Source organism: Phascolarctos cinereus, unplaced genomic scaffold (genome assembly GCF_003287225.1).
Source record: "Phascolarctos cinereus isolate Bilbo 61053 unplaced genomic scaffold, phaCin_HiC Scaffold_2;HRSCAF=192, whole genome shotgun sequence".
Lineage (NCBI taxonomy): Eukaryota > Metazoa > Chordata > Mammalia > Diprotodontia > Phascolarctidae > Phascolarctos > Phascolarctos cinereus.
Window position 1 is genome coordinate 49,115,874 of NW_027555625.1, and position 13,847 is coordinate 49,129,720.

At 44.3% G+C, this 13,847-nt stretch overlaps 1 protein-coding gene across 1 annotated transcript in view; it reads right to left on the bottom strand.

Annotated features, from left to right (window-relative positions):
* Window positions 1-13,847, bottom strand: part of TANGO6 (transport and golgi organization 6 homolog) — a 207,676-nt gene that overhangs the window by 29,965 nt on the left and 163,864 nt on the right. The window contains 1 exon segment of the mRNA XM_020989092.2: window positions 9,760-9,873. Coding sequence (XP_020844751.1) covers window positions 9,760-9,873 — 114 coding nt within the window.

A 13,847-nucleotide genomic window follows, 5' to 3' on the forward strand; every position in this document is an offset into this window, starting at 1 on the left:
CAAACCAACCAACCACTGGAGACCATCCTATGAAGAACTGGTGATTTACACAGGAGTGTTCAGAGTGACAAGATCATGAATCACTAAAATAGCTGATGTTATCTGGCCGTGAATCATGGCATGCCACTATCTCAGACGCAGGAAAGCCCAGGTGACCCCAAAGGAAAAGTTCAGATGCGGCAGGACTTAAAAGGTGCCGAACATTACCAATGATGACTTGCATGCAAGAAGCAGCCCAAAAGGCAACCTGCAGGACACACACAATTGGCGAAGGAGGTAGGTTGGCCATGGAGAAAGAAGGGATAACGGACAGGAAGTTAGGTTGCACTGGTTTCCATGAAATACAACGTGTCCCCAAAGTGTTAGGTAAAAAAATTTTTTTTTGGCTAGGTAATGGGGTTAAGTGACTTGCTCAGGGTCACACAGCTAGTAAGTGTCAAGTATCTGAGGCAAGATTTGAACTCAGGTCCTCCCGACTCCAGGGCCAGTGCTCTATCCACTGTGCCACCTAGCTGCCTCTAGTGCAATTTTAAACTTTAATAACTTCGGAAATATAAATGCTACACACTTACAAAAAACAACATTTAAAAGGTTAGTTATTAATAGTTTACCTATCAGACTTATGGAGAGCAGAAGAATTCATGACCAAACAGGAAACAGAGAACGCTACAAAAAGCAAAACGGATAACTTTGATTACATTAACTTGAAAAGCTTTTGCACAAACAAAGCCAATGCAACCAAGATTAGAAGGAAGGTAGAAAATTGGGAAAGAATTTTTATAACCAGTCTCTCTGATAAGGGCCTCATTTCCAAAACATATGGAGACTTCAGTCAAATTTATAAGAATACAAGTAATTCTTCAGCTGATAAATGGTGAAAGGATATGAACAGACAGTTCTCAGATGAAGAAATTAAAGCTATCTATAGTCAAATGAAAAAATGCTACAAATCACTATTGATTAGAGAAGTGCAAATCAAAACAACTCTAAGGTACCACATCACACCTATCAGAATGGCCAACATGACAAAACTGGAAAATGACAAATGTTGGAGAAGATGTGGGAAAAGTGGTAGATTGGTACCATTCTGAGAAAATATCACTCAGAAACCGTTACACAGGCAATGCATAATGACAAAATGCCTCATCTTATTAAAATTAAAATGAAAAATTCATTATTCAAAATCCACAAAACTAAGTAAAATACATTTAAATAATTAAACTTTCACATGATCTTTTTTGTCAGTTTATAGCACTTGTACATCTGAAGTTACTAAAGCTTGAAACTGCCCTTTGGGATGACCCAGAGAAAGACTTCCACACACTGGGAAGAACCTTTGCGGAAGATTTCTAGAACATTGACAAGGAATGCACAAGACGAGCTGGCTCCGCTGTTCTGTGATCTGTTTTGGCAAAGGGAATGATCTCCTTAATGAAATCAGCCATCCATTACAGTACCTGATACTTGGGCTGTTTTTGGTTGGTAAAGAACGATGTTTACTTACAATGTTATTTTTCCCCACGGGAGAGAAGAGATAGCAGAGGCTTTTAAAAAATAAAAACAACAATTTAACTTTAATTTCAGATTTGGGTACAGAATAAAGGCATGCACTAGAAAGTAACTTATTTAACTCCAATGTTAAAAATGACAGAAAAGGTGCTGCAGTGAAAAATATTGACAGGCAACTATCATAAATCTGTGTGCCAAATTCTTAAGATCTTCATCATTCCCAAATGAAGTCAACTTTATTATTTTTTTTTTAGGCAATTGGGGTTGAATGACTTGCCCAGGGTCACACAGCTAGTAAGTGTCAAGTGTTTGGTCTGAGGCCGCATTTGAACTCAGGTCCTCCTGACTTCAGGGCCGGTGCTCTATCCACTGCGCCACCTAGCTGCCCCCCTGAAGTCAACTTTCAATGATATATCCTAATAGAGGGAGGACAGTGGCCAAGGTAATCTGAAATAATGGACCAACTAAAATTTACTTACATTATTCTCAGAAAGTATTTCTGTTCTTCTGTCTGAATAAGGAGGTTTTGGGAAATTCATGACATCAAACAAAATTTAAAGCCCCATCTTTTTTTTTTAGTATCTGAGTAGTTTATTATTATTTTTTAAATTTTCCAAATTTTCTCCCTCCTTCCCTCCCCTCTTCCTAAAATGGTAGGCAATTCGATATGGATCAGATCTGTAAAAAGCCCCATTTTGAAGATCCTGGGCCAACTCTGACAAAAGCACAGGTCCACACCTCACAGGGACCTCAGAGACGATTCGGTCCAACTCCCCCATTTAACAGGTGAGGTAACTGTTGAAAAAGACCAGTTGAGTGACCGGCCTAAGGACACAGAGGGAGGGGCCGAGCTGGGATCTGAACTCGAGTCCTCTGACGCTACAGCTAACAATCTCTGCACTGAACTGAGCGTACAACAGCTCCCCAACCCTTACTCCATGAAGGAGATATTTTCAGCTCTGAGGCTGATGCCAATCATCAGACAAACTGCAGCTGATTTCCCAATCTAGCCCTCTCTTCTCTCCCATGCAGAGTAACACCCCAATAATGGGGAAAAAATAAAGAAGGAGGAAAAAAACTAAGCAAAAACCGACCAATAACACATCAGCCAGCAATGCTGCGCTCTACTTCCACAGCCCCCAAGTTCTGTGCAGAAGGGGGGGTGGTACATCCCCGTGTCTATTTTAGGGGACCGAGCATGGTCCCTTGTTTCTGCCTGCCTCACAAGGCCTGGCAGAGGATCTCCACAACACAAAACCCCCTCAGTGCTGATCTGTATGGTTGTTGCAGTCATTGTGATATCGTTTTCCTGGTCCTCCCGATTCATTCTGTGCTGGGTCATGGCTTCCCCTGGCTCCCTGTACTCTTCATAGCTCCCACAGAGCCTTGTAACATTCCATTCCATTCAGGTACCATGGCTTGTTATTCATCTCCCAAATGATGGGCATGCACTTTTTTGCTACTGCAAAAATACAGCAGTTTTCTAAGCTTGTCATTATCTAATTCACCCTCTATCCAAGGGAATGAGAGGCCGTTCCAAAGGTCTTTCTTTCCAGCTCCTTTTGGGCTGCTGACCAAATGTGGGAATATGGGTCAATAGAAACACTGCTGATGTCACCAAAAAACTTCAGCAAACAGAACAGGTATTATGGTCAACACGATATTGAACATAAAATTTCCCACAACTCTCCACGCATGAATAATTGAGAGCTAACTGTACAGCACACGGGGCACCTCACTGCTGGCATACGTGATGAACCCTAACAATGCAGTCAGGAAGAGTTTGCATCCTTCTTCCCCTAAGCTGTCTCTAGATTTCCGAGGGACGTCTCCTTCAGACTCCTTGTAATTCTTTTACTGGTCCCTCCATCTCCTTTTCAGGACAATGGAACAACAAAGGTGCTTGGCAGACTTGTGGCAAACAAAAAGAAGCACAGCGAAAGCCCGTATTATCGTGTGGTGCTTTCTGGAGGAGAGACCAGCGATTAGGAAAGTGCCTCCATCATCAAAGTGGCATTTTTGTTTCAGCTGCTCCCGAGGGCAAAATAGAAGAGTCGAGAGCAAATCCCAGGCTGAAAGCTTTGTGGTTATCTCCGCTTCTCAGTAAAATGCCCTGATTATAAACATACCTACGATTACAAGATTTAACACACCTGCCCTCAAGGACGCACCAGGAAGAGGGTCCATAATTCATCCCTTCCCATTTCCTTTTCTTGATTAAGTAAGCACAGCTTATAACTTTAGATATCATTTCAATAGGGAACAGATGGTAAGTCAATTGGAAAAGAGGGCAGGGGGCTTTCACTAACATGGCTTTGGCAGAGTGACTAATGTCACATACAACTCATGCGATAAAAACGTCATTAAGGAAGTCCTTAAATTCGTTCTTTCTCTGTCTCTCTCTCTCCTTCTGCCCCCTAAGGTCTGTGCACTCCTTGTCTGGGGTATCTGATATACATCTGTATACTAATGGGCCCAAACATAACAGTCTTCCTTAGTTCCCCACCTGCTGAGCAAATTCTTAACCAAGAGCTATGTGTCCACTGCACCCCCTGGCAATTGTCGGCAACATGCTAGTTAATTATTTGAATTACCAAGCTCTGATACACTCCTTTCTGTGGACCTGGGTAACTATATGGTCAAGGAGCCTCCATCCCCCAAGTGAAAGTTCTCTCTCTTCTAAGTATTTTTGTCACTAGGTATGACACACCTGCCTCTGAGGGGCTGCCAAACAGCTCTTGCACACAGAGAAGCTCTGAAAGCCCCACAAGACAGAAAGGGCTGGAAGTGAAATTCCACACACTATCAGGAGCCCCCCCCTTCCAGCCCACGGAGGGCAGTGAAACACCTGCAGGCAGGAGACTCTGAGAAAAGGCAAGTGTGGAAGGGAAGACTGCTCGTACGTTCATGAGGAAACGGCAGTAAGACAGAAGGATCAGGAACTCGATGCAGGCAAACTCTGGCTTGATGAAGCCCATGGGCTGACTGGTTCAAAATGCCAAACTAGAAAGTGTCACCTGCGAGGCTCCGTGGCAGTAATACACACCTTTGCATTCTGTCTCCTGGGTCTGCTGTTAAGAGCTGCCTTGCCGAGTCAGAGCCATGGGGATTCTAGCCCAGCAGTCTGTGTGTCTGACAGCTGGAGAGTGCCTCATGGGGCAGGACAGTGATTCTCCATGATATCAGACCTCTAAGGTAAGAGATGCGTGTCTCGACATTTCTCATTTCCCCACAGGCCACTAAATTCATGCATGAATTTATCTCAAACTTTTTTTTTCCCTTTTCTGGTGAGGCAATTGGGGTTAAGTGACTTGCCCAGGGTCACACAGCTAGTTAAGTGTCAAGTGTCAAACTCTTCTTGAACTTATTTTCATCCTTCACAGCACCTAACATGACACCTTCCACATGGTAAGAGGACCAAATAAATATCTGTTGAAAGAATAGCATAGTGCATAGGGCCCTATACATGTTCAAATCCTATCTTGGCCTTTTACTAGTCGTGGGATCCTGGGCAACTCACCAGACTCCCTTATGCCATTGTTTCCTCCTCTGTAAACGAAAGGCTTGGTGGCTTCCAAGGCCTCTTCTAGGATCCTATGAATGAGTCAATGACTGCCTGGAAGTCTGCGACAACCGGACACTAACCTGCCCCAGAATCTGTAAGGAAGGAGAGGGTTACGAGGACATGGGGCTTCTTTCCACACACAGGGATCACGTAGGAGTCTGGCAGTGACAGCTGCCTCTGGTATCATCCCCTGCTTCCTACACCACTGCCCCTGATGTTGATTTCCTGTTCCAATCACCTGGTACTTTCCCCGCCCTATGCTAGGAAATTCATACCTCCTTCTTCCTTGATCCCTACAGTTCAGAGGAAAAGAACAAAAACAAAACAACTTCCCCTTCTACCTCACCTCAAACTTTTACTCTCCCTGGCTCAGCCTCCTAGAGTCCCTTCTACTGCTAGCAAACTCCTCTTCATCTTGGCCGGCTTCCTCTCATACTCTTTGCGGCTTGTGGCACTCAAGGAACCTTGGCTTTTTCTGGAAGGGACCTGGTTGCTGCCATCCTCTGCAGCTCTGGCTGCTTCTTGTAGAAGATGCCGAGCAAGCAAGAGGACTGGCATCTGTTGCTCCGTCCAGACCCTGCCACCACAGCTCCCTGCTTAGCCTTCACATCACTCTCCCTCTTTACTCAAGCTGTCAATAACAGTCTCACAGTATTTAGTATTCTCTTCCACTCAACTCTGGCCCTCATTCTTGGGGAATCTGGCAGGCACAGTGAAACAGCCTCATCTCCCTAATTATCAACTCCATTATTCTACTTCAGGCACTCACAGGGCAAACGTAATTCAGACTTCACCATCACCCCACCCTGGTTCATGGGCATGATCCTGACCCCTGGAATGCCCCTCCCTGACCATAATACCCTCCTGCCTCACTCTTCTTAAACCCACGCTTGATCCACAGGACAGCCCTGTTCTCCTATGGTAACTTGATTATACCCCTGCTCTGGCCTCACTTTCTTTCCTTCACAGTCTCAGCCCTACTTACTGGTAACCAGTTCAGCAATGCACTGTCCTCCACCACTGAATCCCTTTTGCCCCTTTGTCCTAAGGCCACTCACTACTCAAGAAGCTGCTGGCAGAAGTCAAGAACTATGATTGCTTGATCCACAACAAATTCATGCTATCTATTATCAACTGGGTCCTCGCTGCTACAAGGCAAACCTTTTACCTTGCCCCAGGTAAAAGCGGCAGCCTTCACTAATCAATCCCTACTCTGTCTAAGCAGATGATCTTATATTCTACTTTACTGAAAGAATGGAGGACATCTTCCACATCCTTCCTTCACCTGTCTCTTCTCATGCCCCAAGTCTCTGAGCCCTGGAAGAAGCTGGGTGGCCTTTCTCCTTTCCAAGGCCAACTTCCTGCTTGTGCCCTTGACCTCATACCCTCCAATCTGCCTTCCAGGGGCTACTTCTATCTATCATTCTCTTCCCTGGCCAATGACTACTTCCCTATAAAAATGACATGGTCTTTCCTATCCTTAAAAGAAAACAACCCTTCATTTGACCCTGGAACCCACTGTCTTATTTCTCTCTTCTCTTTTACTGCCAAGCTCTTAAATAAAAGAGCAGTCTACATTTTGCTGCCATCATTTCCTCATCCCCCCATCACTTCTCAGTCCCTTGTAATCTGGCTTCAGACTTCCCGACTATGATGAAACAGATCTCAAAAACTACTAATGAACTCCAAATTGCTAAATCCTATCGTTCTTCCTTGTCTTCTCTGTAGCTCTGGACACTGTTTGCCATCTCTTCCTCTTGGATTTGAATGGTTGTGAGAAGGAGGGCTGCATCTAGAGTCAGAGGGCCTAGGTGCAATCCTTATCTTCACCACCAATTACTGGGGTGACCTGGGGCAAATCACTTCATCTCTCTGGGCATCAGTCTTCTCTTCCGTAAAACGATGGCTTTGGAATAGATGACATCTAAGATCTCCTCTAGCTCTCAGCCTACAGTCCGCTGATCCTTGGCCACAGTGACCCCCTTCTCTCCTGATTCTTCTTATCCCATGGTACCTTTGCTGGCTCACCATCTCTAAGTATCAGTCCCCTCCCCCCCCACTACATTTTTTGGTGGCAAAGTCCTTTGTTCCTCCAAAATCAAGTATCGCTTCTCTGTGGCCTTTTCCCAAAGTGACATCGCCAGACCTAATCTTCTCTCTCCTGTATTCTGGTCCACACATCTCTAAGCGCCTACTGGCCACTTCCACGTGGAGGTACCACTGGCATCTCAAACTCAACATGTCTACAAGAGACCTCATCACATTCTCCTTTAAATCTTCCCTTCCCAAAGACTTCCCAGTTCAGCGGTGGGCACCACCACCCTCCCAGTCACCCAGGTTAGTAACTTCCGAGTCATATTTGACTCATCCCCTTCCCTCAACTCCCACATATGGTGAGAACTGGCAAGTCCTGTGGATTTTGCTTCTGCAGTGTGCCTCCCCTCAGCGCCCATGCTCTATTCACATAGCTTCCGCCATAATGTCGCCTCACATGGAGCCTCTTAATTGGTCTCCCTCCTTCCCGTCCGTTCCCTTTCCAAACAATTCTCCATAGAGCTGTCCAAATAATATTCCTGAGGCACAGATCTAGTCATGTGTATCACCTGTTCAAAAGCCTTCAGTGGTTTTTCTTACCTTCAGACTAACTTCTTAGCCTCATATCGAAAGCCTTTCACAATATGGCACACACTTTTCTTTCCAGCCTTATTTCACACTATTTCTCTTTATATGCTCTACATTTCAGCCGAAGGGGTCTATTACCTTTTTTTAAAAAAAAAAAATTAATGGCATTTATTTCCTGTCCCTGGGGAAAAAAAGGAAAACAAAGCCTTTACCACAAATACATATTTGTTGCAAAAAAGCAAAACAAATTCCCACACTGGCCCTGTCTAAAAATGTGCATCTCATTTTGTACTCTTAGTTCACCTCTTCTCTGTCAGGAAATGGTTACTATTCTTTTTCATCAGCCCTCTGGAATTTTGATTGGTCACCGTGTTGATCACAGTTCTTAAGTCTTTCAAAGTTGTTCGTTTTCACAAGGCTGTTGTCATTATATAAACCGTTCTCCTGGTTCTGTTCACTTCACCCTGCATCAGTTCATAGAAGTCTTTCCAGGTTTCTCTGAAACCATCCCTTTCATCACTTCTTATGGCACAACAATATTCCATGACATTCGTCTGCCATAACATTTTTAGCCAATCCCCAATTGGTGGACACTCTTGAGTTTCCAGTTTTTGCCATGACAAGAATGGCTGCCGTAAATGTTTTTATGCATGCGGGTTCTTTTCCTAAGAATCTCTTTGGGACAGTTAGTAGTGCTACTCTCGGATCAGAGGATACGCACAGTTTAGTTACTTTTTTGGGACTAGTTCCAACAACGCTTTCCAGAATGGATGGGTCACTTCACGGCTCTACCAACAGTGCATGATTATCTGTCTCCTAAACTCAACCTCTCAAGCCTGCGTCTGTGAATTAGCACATACTTTCTCCTATGAAGGGTAGCTGATGGCACATGGGATAGAGCACTGGGCCTACAGTTAGGAAGACCTGAGTTCAAATTCAGCCGCAGATACTTCCTAGCTGTGTGATCCTGGGCTCCGCAGTCTCTTCCTCCATGAAACTTCTCCTTATCTCTTCAGCTGAAAGTGTTCTTTCCTACCTCAAAATACCTTGTGTGAACATGGTTCGTCCCCTAGTAGAATGTAAGCTCTCTGAGGGCAGAAACTCTTGCTTTTGTTATTGCATCCCCAACACATAATAAGGATTCCCTTATAACAGTCTGTTGAATTTAATTGAATTAACCTTGAACAAGTTACCTGGGGCAGCTAGGTAGAACAGAGGATAAGAGTACTAGGCTTGGACTCAGGAGGACCAGAGTTTGAATCCTGCTTCAGATGCTAGCAGGGTGACCCTGGAAATGTCATTTAACTTTTCTTCACTTTAGTTTCTTCATCTGTAAAATGAGGTTAATAACAGTACCTGTTTCACAGGTTTATTGTGGGAAACAAATAAGATAATACAGGTAAAGTGCTTTGCAAACCTTAAATACTATATGGATATTAACTATTATTACTATTAGCTATCATTACTTATTATAATTATTAAACTTCTTAGGGCCTCAGTTTGCTCCCTGTAAAATGAGGGTGCTGAATGTGAGGATTTCTGAAGTTCCTTCCAGAGGGATATAATTCTCTAACCTTTCTCCCTACTTTGTCAGGGATCTAGGGAAGAATCCCTCGAGGGCAAATGGTTCATTTAAAACGCAAAATAAAATCCCATCCACCACACCCTGGTCTGAATGGCTATCAGCAGCCTCTCAAAAAGAAATCTTCCTACTGGGTTTTGCAGTGATTCAGCACCAGTAACCACTGAGTCAAGGCGAGGAGTCACTAAAGTTCATGTCAGAGAGGCCGAGGCACGTTCCAGCTAACTCACCTCGTGAATGTTACTCTTGGAAACTTGTCCCTACAAGGTGAATTAAAGAACTTGTGGCATCTAAGTGCGAGCCGCGGCACTGGCATTCCTGGCAGTCGGGGTTCTGTTTGGCACACATGTCATAGAGAAGACAGAGAGGCACTCGCTGAGGATAAACCCTCCGGACTGATGTGTGCATGAAAGGGCATCTGCATACACCAAACCTGCCGCCCGCTCCGCTGACGGCCAGATGGGTGTCGGGACACACTTACTTCAGTGGCTCTCTGGCTGAGCCCACGGAGCAGAAGCACCACCACGTGGACAGCGGCTCTTCGCACCTGGGCCTCAGGGTCTGTCTTCGCCACAGCTATCAAGCAAGATGTCACCTGGGAAGACAGGAAAGGTGCAGTCAGGGAACAGCCAGCCTTTCACCGAACTTTACTTTAAATTTAATAGCAGCGGTCCGGTTTAAAGTAGGCAATAATGTCTGTCATTCTCAAGACTCAACCCTCATTCTGCATTCTCAATTTCCCTCCTTCAATGGAGGTAAACCAGCTCCAAGTCTCTTGATTTTGAAGGGAAAAGTGACGCCAGTGTCTCAGAGGCATGTAGGGGAATGGGAAGGAAATGGCAATACATATAGAGACATAATGACTTGTTAAAGGGAAAAAAAAAAGCAACATGGAAATATTTCCCCTGGAAATGAGAGGATCTGTCACTTGTCAAAATAGGGCAAAAACAGAGCAAACAGACTGACAGTCGTGGAAACTCTTCTGATCAGGCTTCAATGTTCGAGGCCAAACGTGATTCTGCACATGCTCTGGGACACGGGAAGCCTCAGACGGCTCACTGGCATGTCCGGACTACCCAGCCCTCTCTGATCCAATGTTAGCCCCAACCTCACAGCATGAGTCACCGAGGGCAGGTTTCTTAGGCTGTAAAACAGGAGGGTAATAAGACTGCCTGGGAATGATGTTCCCAAATCCAGTACTTCAGAAATATCTAATAACTAGGGAGCACTGAAACAAGTAGCTTTTCCCCTGACCTCCCTCCTGCTTGGGAGTCCTCAGAGAATTCTAGGCCCTAGAATGACACACTATAAAATTAAAGTTCCTAATTCCCTTCAGCGAGAAATTCTGTTTTAAAAGATCCAACACTGTAAAAGAGAAAATTCAAGTGTGAGAACCTGAAAGAAAGAATCAGTGTTGTTAACAACGTTCACCCAAGTCAAAACTGCAGGATGGTTATCTGCTTAAAAAAAAAGTTGTGTTAAAAAAAACTCTATCTATCTATCTATCTATCTATCTATCTATCTATCTATCTATCTATCTATCTATCTACCTAACACAAGATTTAGACCTTCAAGGGAAGATTAGGGGCAAATGAGTCCAACCTCTCATTCAGAGCTGACTGAAGGGTAAGGGACTCACTCTAGGCAACCTAAGGAATGGAACAGCATTTGAACTCAGATACTCTAATTCCAAAATTAGCATGCCTTCTGCTAACAATATCTATTAATATATTTCTTAGCCAACAGAAAAGATAATCTTTCTGCAATAAAGAAACAGGCAGACCGTGTGTTTGTAAATATGTACAAATACATACTAAGTTTTCTTTAAAAATGGCTTAAAAAAAAGATCTCAGGAATGCACGGGAAGAGGAGCTTGTCGGAAATTTAAACTCTGCAGGTTGTATTTGTCACAGCTTTCAAACAGTTGGGCACAGTTCAAAGTGCCTAATTAATCAGCGACAGCAGAGAGGATCAGCAGAAGCAGCGTGTTCTTAAAGATAATTGCATCTGGGATGCACTGGCATTCAATCAAATTCTAATTCTAATAGATAAACTTGCAACCCACAACAGAAGGGAAAACTCCAAACAGCTCAAATCTGGTGTCTGCTTCTCAGGAGACCCAGCCAAGTCTTCTCCATGCCACCACTTAATGCTGTTGGTCACCTCAAATGCAAGACCCAGAGAAGCCTCGATGGGCCTGGCATTCACGGGATCCTCAGGCTCGTCAGCCCAAGCAGGAATGTGTTTGGGTGTCCTCCAAGCAGGCAGCAAATATAAGAGCTAATTCCATGTGGAGGTAGAGGGTTTACAAGGTAAGAGCTAAAATCAGAGAGACAAGTTTGAGCTGAGCCCGAGTCCCTCCTGACACACAGAAGCCCTGGGGTTGATGCAGCCAGGTGGGACCTGGGGTGAAAGTGCGCGTGGGACAGAAGGAAGGGCAGGCGCTTCTTTTTTGCCTCCCTCCCTTTAGGTCTGGTTAAGGAGACTGCGGTCCTTCCCCTTGACAGATTTTGGTCTATCTTCTTCCTAATCTAGAACACCCACTGGCTGCCTGTTTTTTGCTGAGTTTTTTTCCTGGCTCTGATTCATTACGTTGTGGGGACCATGCCTTTATAGCAATTCTCAGGGTTCAGAACTCACTTGTGATTCTAGCAGCATCTGGAATCAGGGGTGGTGAGGAGAAGCACAAAACCACCTACCTATAAAACTGCTTTCCTCTTAGACAGGTCAGCCCTCCAACACCCCCTCCTCACATACACACACGTGTAGGCCCCACCTCACTGAAATGAGCTGGAAAGCAGCCGCCTGCTTTCCACCTGGTGAGGGGTGATTGATATGCGAGAGGGTACCAAGCCTTGGTGCACTCAACCATCCAGGAAAAAATAGGAAGGGAACTGTGAACAGACGTGGTGCTGCTCCTGAGGTTTCCTGAGCAATTCTGGAAGATCAGGCCCAAGTCCCATGACACACAATGGCTTCTGAGAGTCTATTTTAAAAACCTGACAACTTCTAAAGATAGCAGAGCTGGAAGAATAAAAAGAATTTTCTTTTTCCCTTTTATGGTAGACTCCTTAAATTCCCTACCACCTCAGCCCCTGCACCTCTGGAAGAAAGATATCTTGTTAAAAACTGGGAGGAGAGGTGCTCCCTAGGCCACGTGGTCATTCTCTCCTGTCTGTCCTGCTGGAACATGGGAACTAGCTCAGCTCCTCTCTCTTACCTCCACCACTCCAATTATCGGCTTATCCCTGCCTTCTGCCCTAAAAGCCTTGACCTACATATGATGTGAAGTCTATTTAGTCATGCATTGGTTTAACGTTTCTTTTCTACTATCTCTAATTCCTCCCAGAGGCTGAAACCAGGTCTATGTGACCTGTGCGCCACCTGTTTTGAGTCGCTGAAAACATCTTATTAACCATGCGGAGGAGTGCTTCTTCCTTCCTGATTTAATTATAAATCATACCTACTTGTGGAGAAGAGAGATAAGGATGAAGGAAGCTCATGGCTATTGAGGTTCAATTTCATGGGATGTCAGATCTAGGAGAAAAGTTGGAGAATGTCTATTTCAGAGGTCTTTAACTTTTTTTTTTTTCGTATCACGGACCCCATAAGCAATCTGGTGAAGCTGATGGGCTGCTTCTCAGAATCTGTTTGTTGTTAAATTTCAGTGAGAGGTTAGTGAAAATAAAAAATGCATATTTTTTTTCCCACTCAAATTCACAGATCTCCTGAAATCCACCCATGGGCCCTCGGTAACAACCACTGATATAGTTTAACCATTTCATTTTGCAGAAAAATAAAAAAAAGTAAAGCCAAGAGCGGTGAAGAAACTTATTCAGTGTCACAAAGGAAGAGTCATTCTCCTAAGCCCAAATCCAATGTTCTTTCCACTGTACCATACCGTCTCTGTGTTTTCAAGTAAGACAGCTCTTGACAGGAACCAGCAGAAAGAGAGAAACAAAAACGCTTCCCAAGCATGTCAAATCTTGACACTACATAGAAGAAAAACCTGAATTCCTTGTATAGAATTTTAGAACAGTTGAACCTGAGTCCTGGATATTTCTATTAGTGAGCACATCAGATCATACAGTCTAAATGTGGGCCACCCAAATCAAGATCTTCCCATAGTCTAGAGAGACACACATTCATGGAGTAAGGGCACTGATGATGATTTTGAATGTGCAAGCCACAAAGCCCTAATTGATTAAATAAAAATACACATATTACGCAAATACTGTGTGCTAGGCTCTAGGGACAGAACAATAAGTAAGCAAGACAGTCCTTGCCCTCAAGGAGGGCATTACATTCTAAGGGAGGAAGATAACACATCAGCAGAGTGGTAGTCAGGATGGAGGGTCAATTGATATATCTTGATTTGATTTCCATTTTCTGAGCTAGTAAAATAAGGTGAAAGCTCATCAATCAGAGCCACAGGTAGGAAGAGAAGGAGGAGGAAGAGAAGGAGGAAGAGGAGGAGGCTGGAGTATAGGCAGTGAGGTGGCACAGTGAAGAGAGTATTGTCTTCAAGCTAGAAGACCTGAGTTCAAATCCTACCTCAGACACTTACTA